Source organism: Thermobia domestica, chromosome 2, assembly GCF_964235325.1.
Source record: "Thermobia domestica chromosome 2, izTheDome1.hap1.1, whole genome shotgun sequence".
Taxonomy (NCBI): domain Eukaryota; kingdom Metazoa; phylum Arthropoda; class Insecta; order Zygentoma; family Lepismatidae; genus Thermobia; species Thermobia domestica.
In genome coordinates this window covers 47,775,943-47,791,493 of record NC_137455.1, presented here as the reverse complement: position 1 = coordinate 47,791,493, position 15,551 = coordinate 47,775,943, and the positions used below count along the sequence as shown (strand labels likewise).

General features: G+C 34.4%; 1 protein-coding gene across 1 annotated transcript in view; it reads right to left on the bottom strand.

Annotated features, from left to right (window-relative positions):
- Positions 1-10,087, bottom strand: part of LOC145671728 (RNA polymerase II-associated factor 1 homolog) — a 72,966-nt gene extending 62,879 nt beyond the window's left edge. The window contains exons 1-2 of the mRNA XM_081740934.1: positions 9,930-10,087; positions 9,445-9,537 (exon numbers count right to left, since the gene is read on the bottom strand). Coding sequence (XP_081597060.1) covers positions 9,445-9,537; positions 9,930-10,000 — 164 coding nt within the window. The 5' untranslated portion in view covers positions 10,001-10,087. The remainder of the gene's footprint in view (positions 1-9,444; positions 9,538-9,929) is intronic.
- Positions 10,088-15,551: the final 5,464 nt, after the last annotated feature.

Here is a 15,551-nt window from a genome sequence, read left to right as displayed (position 1 = left end):
AAGGATAATATGTTTTAATTTTAAAGTGGCCTGTATTTCAAAGAGATAAAACGTATGTATTTCTATATAAATTACTTGTAAGACCAAAATTAGAATTTGGTTCGGTAATTTGGAACAGCATTTCTAAAACTTTGACAAACAAGATTGAATCTGTGCAAAAATGTTTTATTCGACTGCTATGTTTTAAAATGAAAATGAGCTACTACTCACATAGCTATGAATATTGGATTGATTATTGAGGTTTGGAAAAGCTTATGAATAGGCGAAAAAATTTCGACAGAATATACATGCAAAAAGTACTAGATAACGTTTATATCAGAGAATTTGTTTACAAAACATAGGTTTTAAAGTACCAAATCATAGCATAAGAAAAAGCACGATTTTAGTTCCTCTGAATTGGAAATGTGAAATTTTGAAAAGATTGACAGATTCTTTAAACTCATTTTAGACTTACTGTACTAAACAATGTGAAAGCTTTATGTGATCTGACTGATAGTTTTTAACCAATGACGTTTAGAGACATTTGAGCCAAAATGTAACTTAATGACTGCTGTTCTTAGGTCCTTGTTGTTTTAGATAGATGGAGAACTTGGTATTTTTTTACTGCGTTGACAAGGAATTATTTCTGTTTAACTGACTTTTATCTATATTGTGTTTTATATTAGTACTAGTATTATTATTCCATCGCAATGTAATTATCTGATACCACGTGCTGTATTTTTGCCAAAAGCTGTTCGCGATACTATAATAAAGATTATTATTATTATTATTATTATTATTATTATTATTATTATTATTATTTTGACCACAGGATTTCATTTAGTAAATTTTATGGCTAGATTTTGTCCCACGAGGGTTTGGCCATGCAAGATTTCGTCCCACAAAGTTTTTGGACAAGCGAAATTTTGGGCGGCGATGTTTTGGCCCATGCGAGATTTTGACCCTCGAGGTTTTGGGCGACGAGGTATTGGTCCTCTGACGTTTTGTGTGGCGATATTTTGACCATGAGAGGTTTTGAGTGGCGAGATTTTGTCCGTTTTCCAAATGAATGACTAGTTCTTAGATTGGTGTCAAAACTTCTGCTCCAGATGCGTTATTTCCAAAGGCCCCATTCCTAAAGTTTGAAAACTAAATTTGTGGATATCGTGCTGGTGAGTATGACCAAGGCAAAAGTGTAAGAAAAATTAGATATCTCAAAAGAAAAATTGGAGAGCAAAGAACTTAGTACCAGTAAAACTAAGACAGAATATCTACATTGTCCTTCCAGGAAAAATGTAATACAAAATACAAGAATACGACTGGAAGAAAAAGAGGTAATAATGACGAAGAAATTCAACTACTTGAGATCAATGCTACAGAGCAATGAAGGATTTTTGTTTACGGAACAGATATGGGGAATACGGTGGGTGGGAAAGCGTTTTATATTGCAAGTCATGGAGATCTTGCACCGTCTCACGCGCGACAGCATTATCGTCTTACGTGAAGACGTCACATCTGTTGACTATTGCGGACAAGTTTTCGATACACTTGATGAAGGTCAGCATTGTAACTATCTGCCTTGATGGTCTTATCTTACCAGTATAATAACAAAAATTTCACCAAACAAAATTCTGGGGTGATATATTGTGTCGTTGTGTATTAGTTTCCAGAGCCATTGAATCTATATTCGCATCACTGTGGCCTCATTCCTTTGAACACGACTACTCCTTAAGCATAATCCACAATTGCTATATGCCACGATTCTTTCTGAATCAAACTCGGAAATATTCTGGAATTTCTGTTGCACTCGACGACAAGGCATTATTCAACCATCTACACATACTCACTCAGGGGCGGCTCTGTAATGTAGTTATAAAGTCACATGCCTTCGCAATTAATCCGAAGAAAAACATTTTAATAACAATTAAGAACGTTTATTCATGTTTGTGAATGAAAAATGACCCAACACAAATTTTAGTTTTTTTAATATGGAGCCTGCAGCTCTGATTGATGTTCATACGAGATATGGCAACATAACTCACTGCTTGATGTTACACATTATTCAGATGCTCTGGCTTGGCTCTTTCTAGCATCCACTGCTGACATAGAACAGCCTTTTAAATACCTGATCTTGCGTACAAAATAATCGCAGTTTTCGTCACTGCGAAGTCTTTCGTTTTCTATCTCCTTGTGGCGACCGGGAGAGCAGAAAATTAAATAGTGTCATACTGTAGGCTCCATGGTAAAGGCGAAAAGACACTAGCCTATTTTTCGGTGCGTAATTTCGGTCCGTAAAATGATGTAAAGTTCGATCTGTAAGTTGGCTCATACATCTAGCGTAAAAATAGGCGCGTAAAAGAAGAAAAAGAAGCTTTTATTTTTCGCTCTTCCTCTTGCCCGCTGTTTGAACACGCGGTAATTTTCCAGTTTACTCAAGTTGTTTCAACAGGATGGATCTATCTAAATACATGTTTTTAAGTGCAGATGCTATAATCATTTTGCTATCAAGGAAAAGAATAAAAAGCAAGAGCACAAGAATAGGAAGATTTGGACGGGAAGTGATATTCAAAATGGAATATATGACCAAACATATCTTGAAGATGTTAATTGTAGTACCTTTTAAATACTGCGAGCCCTAGTGTGATGGAAATAAATTATTGGAAATCCGAATGAATTTTTGTTGGGAAATGACTTGATATTAGACCGAAGTATGTTTATTTTGTGTTTGTTTCAATTGTAATGTCAAACGGTTTTCTTACAACAGAGTCAATCAATTTTCCATTTCCTTGCAGGTATATAAAAAATAAAAATCACGCTCATTTTTATTAAAGTAGATGCAAAAACACTGCTAATAAAACTGTATCCTAGTGATTTTTCCAAGAACAAGTGGAATAACCTATCTAAAATTTATGATGAAACTTGAAGATATAGTTATTCTTCTTACATAATCTGTTCGAATTCCTAAACAATGCGAATGCAAGGATGCTTCAAGAGTGAAAGAACTTTGCAGTAGGTTTTCGATGTGACTTCATATGTATAGCAAATTATTATGAAGGAAAAAATAAAATACTTTCTTCATGCCCTTTAGGATTTCGGAATTTAATAAAATCTTTTCTTTGTGTACATTTTTCTGCAAGTATTTAAGAAACGAATTAATATTCTTGAAGTACATTATAAATTGATTTATATTTGATATGTTAGTGTGAAGACTGCCTACACACCGTTGCCTGCGAAGCTACAAACAGATATGTGTTATGTACAAGTGTTAAATTTGTAATTTAAATAAATAGTTATAAAATACAAATAAATAGAGAATAGCAAAATACCAAAAATAAAATTTTAAAAATTTACAAAGAAGCAGACTACATAAAAACGAGTCCCTCTTGTTTTTACTAGCCTAAAGGTCAGAATTGTTGTGATTTTTAGCCATTTGTTGTAATTTTGAGACAATTGCCAGATTAGTGGATGGTTTAGTAAATTCTGTCTCTGCTAGAGGGCAAAACTGTATAACAATGTTGGAGCTTCCTCATGGATATAATAAGCAAACGCGTTTTCAGTATGGGATATTAGGGTTCAATTTCTCCTAAGAGCTTGTGTGATTCAAATTCTGCGTTAAACAGTAGGTTTATATCTTAAAGCAGAAAAGAAATACTGGGATGAATTACTCATTAAAAAAACATTCGACATCAAATGTCTACTTGAATTTCAATGCACCATGAAAGATTTTCATGTCCCTATTTTACAAGTTAATAAATATTAGAAATGTACGGTACGAGAAATGATGCTAGTTTTATTTTCACAATTCCGTTCCAAACTATACTGGTAATAATTATGTAATCCATTGTTTTTTACGGAATCGATTAAGCAAGTCAAATTGAAGAAATAGGTTGAGCAATATTAGCAACGTCAAATACATTTCATTTCTTGAATATCTTGTATTCTTTGTGCTGAGCAATGCATTTAGAATTAAGTTCAATAGTTCTGTATGTAAGACATATAGTGATTACAAGATTACAATGCCAAATTCTTTGTTATTTTTTCTGTAATATTTTGTAGCACACATCAGAATATTAAAAGATGCTTTAAAGTCAAAAATCACTAGAGATCTCAAAGCCGAAATGTTGCGGGGAGGGGAGGAAACTTCGGTATTACCTGCCTCCAGTTCCTGTTTCAGGAGGTGTGTCGGCACGCATGCAGTGGCGTCACACATAATTTTTCGGTACTTCAGAGTCGTTTGTTGTTAGAAAATTGTATTCTAGAATTCTTTCAGTATTCTAAATAAGAAAAACTATAAAAAGTCATTGAAAGATATATATATATATATATATATATATATATATATATATATATATATATATATATATATATATATATATATATATATATATACCGTAAGACGGGGCTACTTTGCACAATATTTAAGCCATTTTAAAGAAAGTTGCATGTAACTTACAAACATAATGATTTATTTGGTCTAGGAATTAATTCGTGCGGGTGGACAAGAGATGGCGCAACGAACGGAGCGTCCCACAGTTCCGTGTATCCACACATGTGTTGCAAACCCCTGTCATCGCGTATCGTTCGTAGTATAGGGCAGTGGATTAAAGCGTCAACAACACCAGTTTGTAGTTAAGTGAACATGGCGCAATTTGTGCCTGATAAAGTGTTTTTGCGGGGTGTCCTGCTGCATTACTTTAACATGCAGAAAAGTGCGACTGAAAGTCATCGTATTTTGGTGGAAGTGTATGGTGACCATGCTCTAGCTGAGCGAACGTGTCAGAAGTTGTTTGCACGGTTTAGAAGTGGTGATTTCGGCTTGGCAGACCAAGAGCGAGCTGGACAGCCAAAAAAATTTCAAGACGAAGAATTGACAGCATTGCTCGAGCAGGATTCGTGTCAAACGCAGGAACAACTTGCAGCAGCATTAGGCGTTGATCAAACAACATCTCCAAACGCTTGAAAGCCATGGGAATGATTCAAAAGATGTCACATTGGGTTCCACATGAATTGAAAGACAGAGACGTTGAAAGACGAAAAACCATTTGCGAATTGCTGCTTCAACGACAGAGCAGAAAGGGGTTTCTGCATCGAATTATTACGGGTGATGAGAAGTGGATCCATTACGAGAACCCTAAACGAAAATGGCCTGGGTGAAACCAGGTGAACCAGGTCCATCACAACCAAAACGAGATATTCACTGTGCAAAGGTTATGCTGTGCATATGGTGGGATATGAAAGGTGTGGTGTACTATGAGCTGCTGCAACCGGGTGAAACTATGAATGGAGAACGTTATCGACGACAATTAATGCGTTTGAAGCAAGCTCTGGCCAGAACACGACCAGAATGGGAGAACAGACATGATAAACTTATTGTTCAACATGATAACGCTCGCCCACATGTCGCAAAACCGGTCAAAACCTATTTAGAAAATGTCGGATGGGAAGTTTTACCCCACCCGCCGTATTCACAAGACGTTGCTCCTTCGGACTACTACTTGTTCGATTGCATGAACAACGATTTGATTGGACAGCGGTTTACTTCTTCAGAAGATATCGAAACATGGGTCTCTGACTGGATCGCTTCCAAGGATGAGGACTTCTTTCGCCACGGAATCCGTACATTGCCTGACAGATGGGCGAAAGTGGTGGCTAGCGATGGACAATATTTTTCTTAAGGTATTTATGTATTTTGTGTTTGTACTACAGCTTCAATGTGTGCGTACCAACCGCACGAATTAATTCCTAGACCAAATAGAACACTATATTTTAAACATATAATAGCTAGATATATAAGGAAAACATTAGTGTAAGTACATTCAGTATAATCATAGTATTTGAAATATAAACTTTGGTGCAAAGTAACCCCATAGCTGGAATTACTTTGCACAACATACAAAAAACTATGTTCCATATACGAACATAACGTTTCTGTGCAATGTTTTTCCTTCAGTATTTATACCTTTTACCTTCTACACAAAAGTGCATGGAGTCTACAAAGATTGATATTAGAGTGATGGTACCGGTATCAGTATTTAGTTTGAATTATCGATATTTGTAAAGAAAATTATATATTTTCTGCTACCGGCACAGGAACCGCATTCTAATACTTTAGCATATGTTCCACAAAAGTGCCAACTCAGAAACAGAAAAAATCCCCGTGAACTGATTTGCCTTGGTTATTCCTTATGTCCAAGAATATCATCCCAACCGTAATTATTTTGAGATTTACGGGACTTGGAACTTTTAGGCTGAAACCCACCCAAACTGCATGATTTCTTTTTTAAAAGATCTAATGCTAGTCATTCCTATGCATATAAGCTGCAAGCCCCCCCCCCAAAAAAAAGTCTAGTGATTTCTAAAAAAAAAAAAGAAGTCTTTGTGATTGAAGCCTCTCTCAAACTACTTTTCTGGATCCACCATTGTTCATAATTTATTTTCCAACAAAAAATTCATTCCGGTATCTTCCTAAATAGGAAATTCACCTAAATTTAGAATGCAGGAGGTTCCAGTAATAATAATTTCCTATCTAAGCGGTATTTTGGACCGGTGCAAAGTAACTTCGAATAGAGGCTGAAACCGCCTTCTCCCAGTTTTACTTTTTTATGACTAAAACGTTTCACATTTCAATTTCAACTATTGCATCAAAGTTTCATTATTCACAGTAGTATTCTACGAAACTGAATTAACATTGACGGAAAATCTTGTACATGACATCTTTCAAATTTGGTCGGCCTTTACACTGACTGCTTTTCATACCTCTACAACAATGAACCCTCCCGGTAATTAGAACTGATGTTAACCGCCAAAATTATAGCCAAAATACAGTTCGATGTTCTATCTTACGGTGTCAGTTGAAACTTGTAGTGCTTTCCAAGTTGATGGAGGTGTTATCGAATGGTTTCTCCACTCACACTGAATTGTAATCTCTGTTCTTCACATGTCTGGCCACTATTCGTCTGAATTGCTGCCTGAAGATCATTATTTTGGATATGTATTGGTCTTCCGGCACGTGCTGTTTCGTCACCGTTCTTAATCTTGTTAAAATACCGCTGCACTGTCCGCGTATGCACGACACCCTCACCAAAACCCTGGCATATCATCCGCCCCGCTGCAGCGGCGTTGGACCCCAGTTTGAACTCGTACAGCATACACGCCCTTATTGACGCTCTGTAGAGGTCCCATGTTCACTCTGTCCTTACGCAAGTTCACGGTGTAACTGAACTGCCACAACCAAGTAGTATGTTGGATATACCCACACGAACAACTGGCCTTCCCCTTATCTCCATTTGTATTCAATTCACGGTGTGAGGGCCAATTGAACACCGACCTCCACAAAAATCGACAGAACTTTCTTGGTTACCTTTATAACATCAAATCTTTAGGCTTAGTTTTATCAAAATATACAAGCGAATGTCAAGAAATTTTGAGGGGGGATCCGAACCCGGAAGATTCTCCGTATGGGTGCGCCCATGGTGCTCACACCAGTTAAATTCGGCATAATTTTAATTTGTTTTACACAATAATCAGGTCCACTGCTAATTCCTTTCATATAGGACACGAGAAAAGCAAAACAATGATATTTTTGTTTCATAACCTATCAGCCATTTATTGTTTTAAATTAACTTTGAAATTTCGACACAGTTTAGTTGTCACCTCCAGATGATAGTTATCTTCGAACTTCTCTCTAAACTTTCACAGTTCGTCAGTGCACTAAAAGATATACAGTAGTTTGCAATTACTCAAAAGAATCCTGTACAAAATAGGGTAATGACGAGATTTTTCTACAAGAAATATTCCGAAAAGTGCTTCCGTATCGAACAGGCCTTAGATTCACTAGTATTGAGAAAGTATTTTAGGAAAACCTAACACTACAAACCTTTCGAAGAGGGTATACGAGAATATATTGCACATATTCTCTTAATTTCTTTATAGTTCAGCATATATTTACTTTAATTGGGAAATGTAATTCAGGTAAAAAGATGGATATAAGTTATAGTTTTGAAAACGGTCGAGAGTATATCTACCAAAAATTCTAACAGTACATAGCTGATGGAAATTATGGACAAGACATAATAAAAACTAGCAAACACATTTATAAATCAATTAGTATACCACCACACAACAAGTTTTCACTTTCGCCACTTTGAAATACACTGAGAGAATAATGTTTCTGCGTATGAAGTACGATCTCCGAAGTAAGTTCCGCCCCCTCCAAAGGCAAAACCTTTCCCCGTTTTTAAGAAGTGTTACAGCTGAACGAACGTTACTGCAAGTATTATTTTTTTTTCATTTTGCATGTGTTAAAGATGAATGTTGAAAAAAATCAGTTCCAACATTTCCTTCAGGTTCCCGCAATACAGAAGGTAGGATCTTACCGTTGTAGCAATGTTACCAAGTACCAGGGGCGGATCCAGAGGGCGACTCCCCAGAAGAGGAAACTTTCTTATTTTATATATAAATAAAACCCATCCCAGAGTTTGGACCTCTTAAAAGTAGCTCTAAGTAGCAGTATTACAACCCACAGCCACTCCCAGAAGTCCGTCCTGCATCCGCCCCTGCCAAGTACAGTTTGTTTTGATAAGCTATTCGCTTTTCCTACGAACATTTAGTTTAATTAGGCAGGAAATTCGTAGCCTAAAGAAAAGTCAGAGATTATACGTATTTCTAGAAGAAGTCTTGAAAATATTTTTTTTTCTGCCTTATCTTAAAAATCTTTGAGGAAGGGTTCTAAACCTTCTATTCTCCTTGGTATGACCTCGGAATGTCGTAATTTTGTTTGTTCCATTAGTGTATATTTATTACAAGAAATTCAGATAAAAAAGAAACGTAGATAACTAATTGAAAGAATGAGTTATATCCTACTACTATATTCTTCTATTTTAAATTGCAGTTCATTGTTTGATTCTGTTGAAAGAACCACATTACTGGAAATAAGTCAACAACAGCTGTCAATGCTGCTCGTAAGATTTGAACTTCAGGAGACCGCAATCCCTCCCCTTAGCTGCCCGCGTTTCCCTTCTGTACTACTGCTGTTGCGAACGTGTTGTGATAATTGAATGCATATACGCAAGGGGTAAAAAAAAACAAAGAACTGAAACGAAACGAGAATATATTCTAAATATTATTAAATATCTTAAGGAGCAAGAAACAGAACACGATACTTGGTGGTTCAGTGCTCTTGTAAACTGCACAAGGCGACGCCACAGCACGCAAAATGGGTTGCGGAGTTACATTACTATAATTTTAGTTTGAATCCATCCTCAGAAAATTCTATAAATATGGGGTCAATGCAATAACTCTTCCTTCGTGTTACATTCTTAATGCCCAATACTATTTTAGAATGATTAAATCTAATCTGATAAATCACTTTATTAACTAATTATGCCATCCAATACTTTTAAGTAATAAAAATGGTTGAAATTTATTATAATCATTCTAAAGAATAGATAATACTTTATACTTTACCTGGTTGGATCAAATGGATAAACAACAAACTTCGTTAAAAGAGGTATGTCAGGTAACGTGTTTCCATACTTTACTCGGCATACAAAATCAGATCTGGAAACAAGTATTATCCTATATTATTACAACACATCACTGGTAATTATATTTCTGCATATTTTCTCTTACAAGATCTTATGTTTAGAGAAAAAAAGCAGTTTCTAAATTAGTCATTTACTAATATAGACATTTTGGTTCAATTAAATCATAAATTTGGAGTGACTTTTAGGCTTCAAATAATAACAATTAAAATATTTTGTTCAGTTATATAGTAAATATTTTGGATATTCAGATTGCTTAATTATTCCTTAAAGAAAAGTAGTAATTTATGATTTAATAACTTCGTCGTACAACATTTGCATAGCATTAATCGGTTTTTTGAAATGTAAGGAAAATGGAGCTAACGAAATTAAACATCTTTATTTCGGATAATTGTAGCTTCTTGTTACCTTTTCTTATCTGTTCTCTTCAAAATAATGCGTTTATTTTCCACTATTTCAGTTTGAATTGTTGGAGCCATGATGTGTTGGAAAATAAGATTAGAAAATTATTCTATATGGCATATAACAACGTGTATTGCTATCTAAACAAACGTGGTATCACAGATTCAAAGAAGACACATAAAAGATTAATTCATAAAAAATTGGATATAAAGATTTAAGTCGCAGCACCTTGGTCAAGTCGACTATTACAGGAAGGTTACTATATTCATCAAGTGATGAATCAAGCAAGGATAAGATTCCTAAGAAAGTGCATGAAAACAGAATCAAGATCCACGGTATGAGTTTATTTCAGTTTAAAGAATGCTTTCGTTTGACAAGTGAGCAAGACAACAAGTACTTCTTTGTCTTCACTGACAAGGAATTGATGCTCAAATGCACAGATTAGGACAAATGCTCGGTGTGTCAAAAGCAACTATTTGCAGAATAGTACTTGGTGCTATGAACTCTATTATAAACTAAGTTTCCAGATATAGTAAAATGGCCAAATGAGAGAAACAACATTGCACACTTTTTTTAATGGAAAGGTGGTTTAACAGATGGAACACATTAATATCGGTGCTCCATCGCAAAATGAAAAGGTGTTTGTAGATAGACATGGGAAACACTCAATTAACGTTTTGATTATATGTTGTCCCGATTGTGTATTACAGTGTAAGTGCAAATTAGCCTGGAAGTGTACATGATAATCGTGTTTTACGTAATTCTGCGGTAAGCCACCTATTTGAAGGAGGTTGAAAACCGTTCTCCGGTGCAGTTTTACTTGGTGACAGTCAGGCCCTTAGATAAGTTCTATTCTGTGCTCGAGCACAGGGCAGTAGAATTTAGAGGTTGGCAAAAATTTTGATTGTTTAAAAATTCAAACAAAGTAATATTAAAACTAGCAATCCGCAGAGTCCCGCGCAAGGGCGAGAAAATATGTTAATATATTTAATTTGCTCTAATTACAGTAGTTACTAATTAGCTAGCTTATCTAATTATTTTTAGAAAGTCAACCTCTCCCACCGCCAACTCCCAGGTGTGAAGATAAACTTGAACATCATGAAAACTGATACCGTTAAACTCAGTGACCCCAGAAACTGTCAATTCAACTCTAATATAGGTCATTTTTGGGAAAGGGGGACGGCAAATTTTATGTGAGGAACGGCAAATTCTTTTGAGCACAGGGGCGCACAATATATAAATATAGACCTTGTGACAGTGCATATGGATTGAAGGATTGTCTTATACCACCTTTGCAATAGAAATCTAGAAGATGCGTCTGAGCAATGTTTCAATAGAGCCCACAAGAATACACGGAGAATTATTAAAAACAGTTATGAGTAGTATTTGACTAAGTTTCTAGTCAAATGCTTTTAAATGGGGAATGCCTCCCCCTCTTTTTGACGTGGTTAAAGTAGAAACTTGTTAGTGACAAAATGCTATTGTAAAAGAATGAAGTATCATAAATCCTATTGTTAAAAGACAGTTGGTATTCTTTGACGGTATGTAAACAAAGGAAGAGTAGAAGAAGATTGAGGGTTGTGTGGGAACGTGTATACATTGCTTTGGCGGGATTAAATGTAGAAAATAAAAGAATGTGATTACATCATAGTTTAACATTGATGCTTTTAAAGAATAGATGAATGCAAAATAAAGAAAGAATTTTTTGCGTGATATTTTTAAAAGAAAAAGAAATTGATTATTGTAAACAAACACATCTGTCTCTGTTGGATGCTTAACGGTTTTAATATGTACTAAAGCGAATAATAAAAGAATCATTCCTTCGGCATTTATGAAAAACTGCTCATGGACTTACCGTATGTGCACGTTGAATTCACCCATAATACTACATACTGGTATACGAAATTGGAAGGTGGGAAAAAATGTTAGAACACGCACTCTGGCAGCCGGTGTCGCAAACGCGGCGGGGGTGCGGGAGCGCGAACGGGAATACCCGAGGGCGCGGGTGCGTGACGTCATTTGTTATTTTTCTTACAATACTAGTGTTAAAATTTACATGTATAGTTTTGTTAGCCGTGGAGAACCATCAGTTTATTGAAGACGATGTTGAGAAGCGGAAGTTAGACACTCAGAATGCCAGTACTTGTAAAAAGAAAGCAAAGTTAGAAGACTATCCAGATTCTCCGGATTCATCGTTTAACGAAACGGAATTAGAAAGATATGGAAATGATAATGTAGAAGTTTATCCATGTTTGTAATCAGATAGTGAAAAAACACATGATTTACCCGACGAGGAAGTGTACTAGTTTTTGGAGGATAAGTTGGATTCTGAGGCGAAATCAAACGAAGCCGTCGTATCAAATGTGGGTACGCCGGCACAATCACCTACTCCAACGTAATTAACTTTGAACTGTGAATGTTGTGTTAACTATGTGTATGTGAACTGTATTAGGGACTGGATTGTGAAATAGATTCCTAATGATTATCTCATATGTTTTGCATGTTATCGGATTGATACATTTTAATGGGTTCATGAATATTTTTACTGCGACGATGACATTTTAGGCATACGTGCTTGGTCTGTGCTGGTGAGTACTCATGTGCAGGACGAATTGTGTTATATTTACGAATTAACTCATGCTATTTGACCATTAACAAGAGACTATTTTATTACATATGGTAAACTAACGACTGGTATGAATACGAAATATCTTGTGCGTATATTACTTGAAAAAGACAGATTTAATTCGTAAAGTGAATTTAAGTGAATTGTGTTAATAAAACGTACTGTGGAAAATGTTTTGCGACACTAATTTATGTGTATTGTGTAGTGAAGATCATATTAGTGAAGTATCTGTTTTAAAAATTATAAGTGCATACTTATGTTAATTTAACATCATACTTACGTTAAATTATAAGTGCATAATAGTATTTCTTCTAAATAATGTACGTTAATCTTCTACATCATTGCTAATTCTTCATAATGTTGGAACTTTTGCCGTACAGCATTTATCGAATGAAATAACTCTTGTTGATTTGTGTGAAGTGTTTTAAAAAAACCTAGTAAAACTTCAAGTATAATCTTTATACGAAAAACGTGTTAGCGTTTGAAGAACACGAAATTCGTTGGAAAAATTATTGTGGTTTTCTTGCAAAGTAAACATGAAATTTCAGCATGTGTTAATCAATACATTATTGACATACAAGAATTAAGATTTCAAATAGTGAATATATTATTTGTGAATTTGTTTAACTGCATGCGATGATACAGTAAATTTGCATTGTTTAATAAAATTACCAGTAGAATATAATTTACTTGTGTTAGATTTTCAAAAGAAATTGAATGGTTAAAATTCAACTTACACGAAATAAGTTGGAATGATAAACGCGGTTATTCTGTATCACATATACGTAACTGTGCATCAACTTTGTAAACAGGATGGAACTTTTTACTGCAAAGGTGCAGAAACTTACTTTGGATTAAAAAGATTTTTGCACCAGTTAATGTTATTGATTTGGAAAGTAAACAATGTCATCCATTAAACACATTGCATGCGAGCGTATTTATTGATTATTGCACTTTTCATGAACAAAATATAAAACTTGAAAAAATCAGAATGTGCGTTACCTAATGCACAACAATTATGTTTTTGGTGGAAGTTCCAACGTCTAATGACATTAACTAATGCATTCGCCAACTTGTAATACGATAGGGTTTTGTTTTTTTCTTGTAAATAAAAGCACAAGATTTAAAATTGTATATAAAAGAATTCTTAATGCAATCTAGTTTTTTTTCTTTTCTAATATATTGGTTACATGATTAAATACAATTTTATCATTTTATTTAAGCTTATTTTTTGAATAAATTTAAACATGCTTCAAAACTTTTCTTGCGTACAATATGATGAAGAAAATATAAAACAAAATCTCCATACAAGATTGAATTTTCATTTTGATAATTGGAACTATTTGGAAAATATATTAAAAGTTTACAGATTTTAATTAAAAGATTTATTTCTTTTGGAATTGGTAATGCGAAGCTATCAAAGTAATATCCTCTTTGATTTTCATCAATGAATACACAAACTCAAAGTGATCCTGTAGAATTTGAACTGTCCAAGTTTATTATAAGTCCAGCCAATGGATGTACACTTTTAGGCATTCTGTAGATTGCATAAATTCCATGCACATTTGCACCAGTTAGTTTATCACAGAGTAACACTTTTATTATATCAGCGGTATACATCACTTTTCTTTTTAAAACCATATCATACACGTGAATATGTTGGAAGACTTAGTGGCGTATATGAAATATTCTGAAGAATTGAAATAACATATTGAAAATATTATTCACAGATTTTTATAACTTCCAAAACTTATGAGTGGTGTTAACTCCAGGAAAATAGTTTTGAGACACTTCATGATATGATATCTTGCAACTCTTTTAATAATAATAATCAGGCAGTATATCACAATATAGAATGTCTAAAACAGTTTGTATCAGTAGGACACGTAATTTAAATACTCAGAAGGGAACAGTTATACAGTACTTCTTTTACTAAAATGATATTAAAAAGTATTATCGGTATATGTATATTTCTATCTTTATCAATTTGAATTAGAGAATGAAACTGAATTTACAGGACATGTTATAGGTTCATTTAAGTTTTCAGAAAAGGAAACATATTTACAGGTGCATCACGCACAATGTCCCAAGCACTTTCATCTAAAGTTCCTGTCGGTGATAGGATAAATGCACAAAGAATAAACCGTGGGAATAATCTTCAGGAGTAATAGTATTTGCATCATCTTTATAATATAAACCTGTACCGGAAAACAGAGAATGGTAACTTAGAAGGTACAAATCATTTTCGAAATCGAGGGTAAAACGATTGGGAGAAAAAGATTTTAATCCGACCTGTAGCCGCAGTTTGTTAACGTTAGTGTTGAAAATGAAATGGATTTTCTTCAGATTTCCCATTAAATGCCAAATAGAAACAAACCCGATAACCAGAACTTTAGGTACGTTACACAGGAAAATATTAAGTTTGTATGAATTAACATATGCAGGAATAGTATATGATCTTGTTTGAACTCTTGTGAGGGGATATTTTATTGTTCCACGAACCATGTTAGTACTGATTTCCATTGCCAAATGAGGTGCAACATCTATGCGTCTTATATATAAAATAACATCTTCAAGTTTTACTTTATAAGAAGTATTTGCAGGAGTCATTAAAAAAAAGCATCTTTTGTACGGAGTAATTTTATAGGGAGACTTATTTTATTTACAATTACTCGTGGCAGTCCAGCAATATCTGAATACAGGCTACCATACATTTCAAACGATTTACTATTTTTAATTAAATTAGCACGTTGTAGAAAATCTGCATTATCAGTACTTAATGTATCAAGTTGTTCAGCGGTATATTTTTACCATATGCTTAATTTCAAATGTGTATCAATAGCATCCCGGGAATAATTTAATAATGCACCAAGGTATGAACAATAAGAATAAAATTCTGATGAAGAAATAATTAACTTATCATTTAATGAAATGTCAATTTGACTGAATAATGAATGTAAGAAATTATTTGTTGGTGCTGCATCATTTTCACCTAAAGGTGT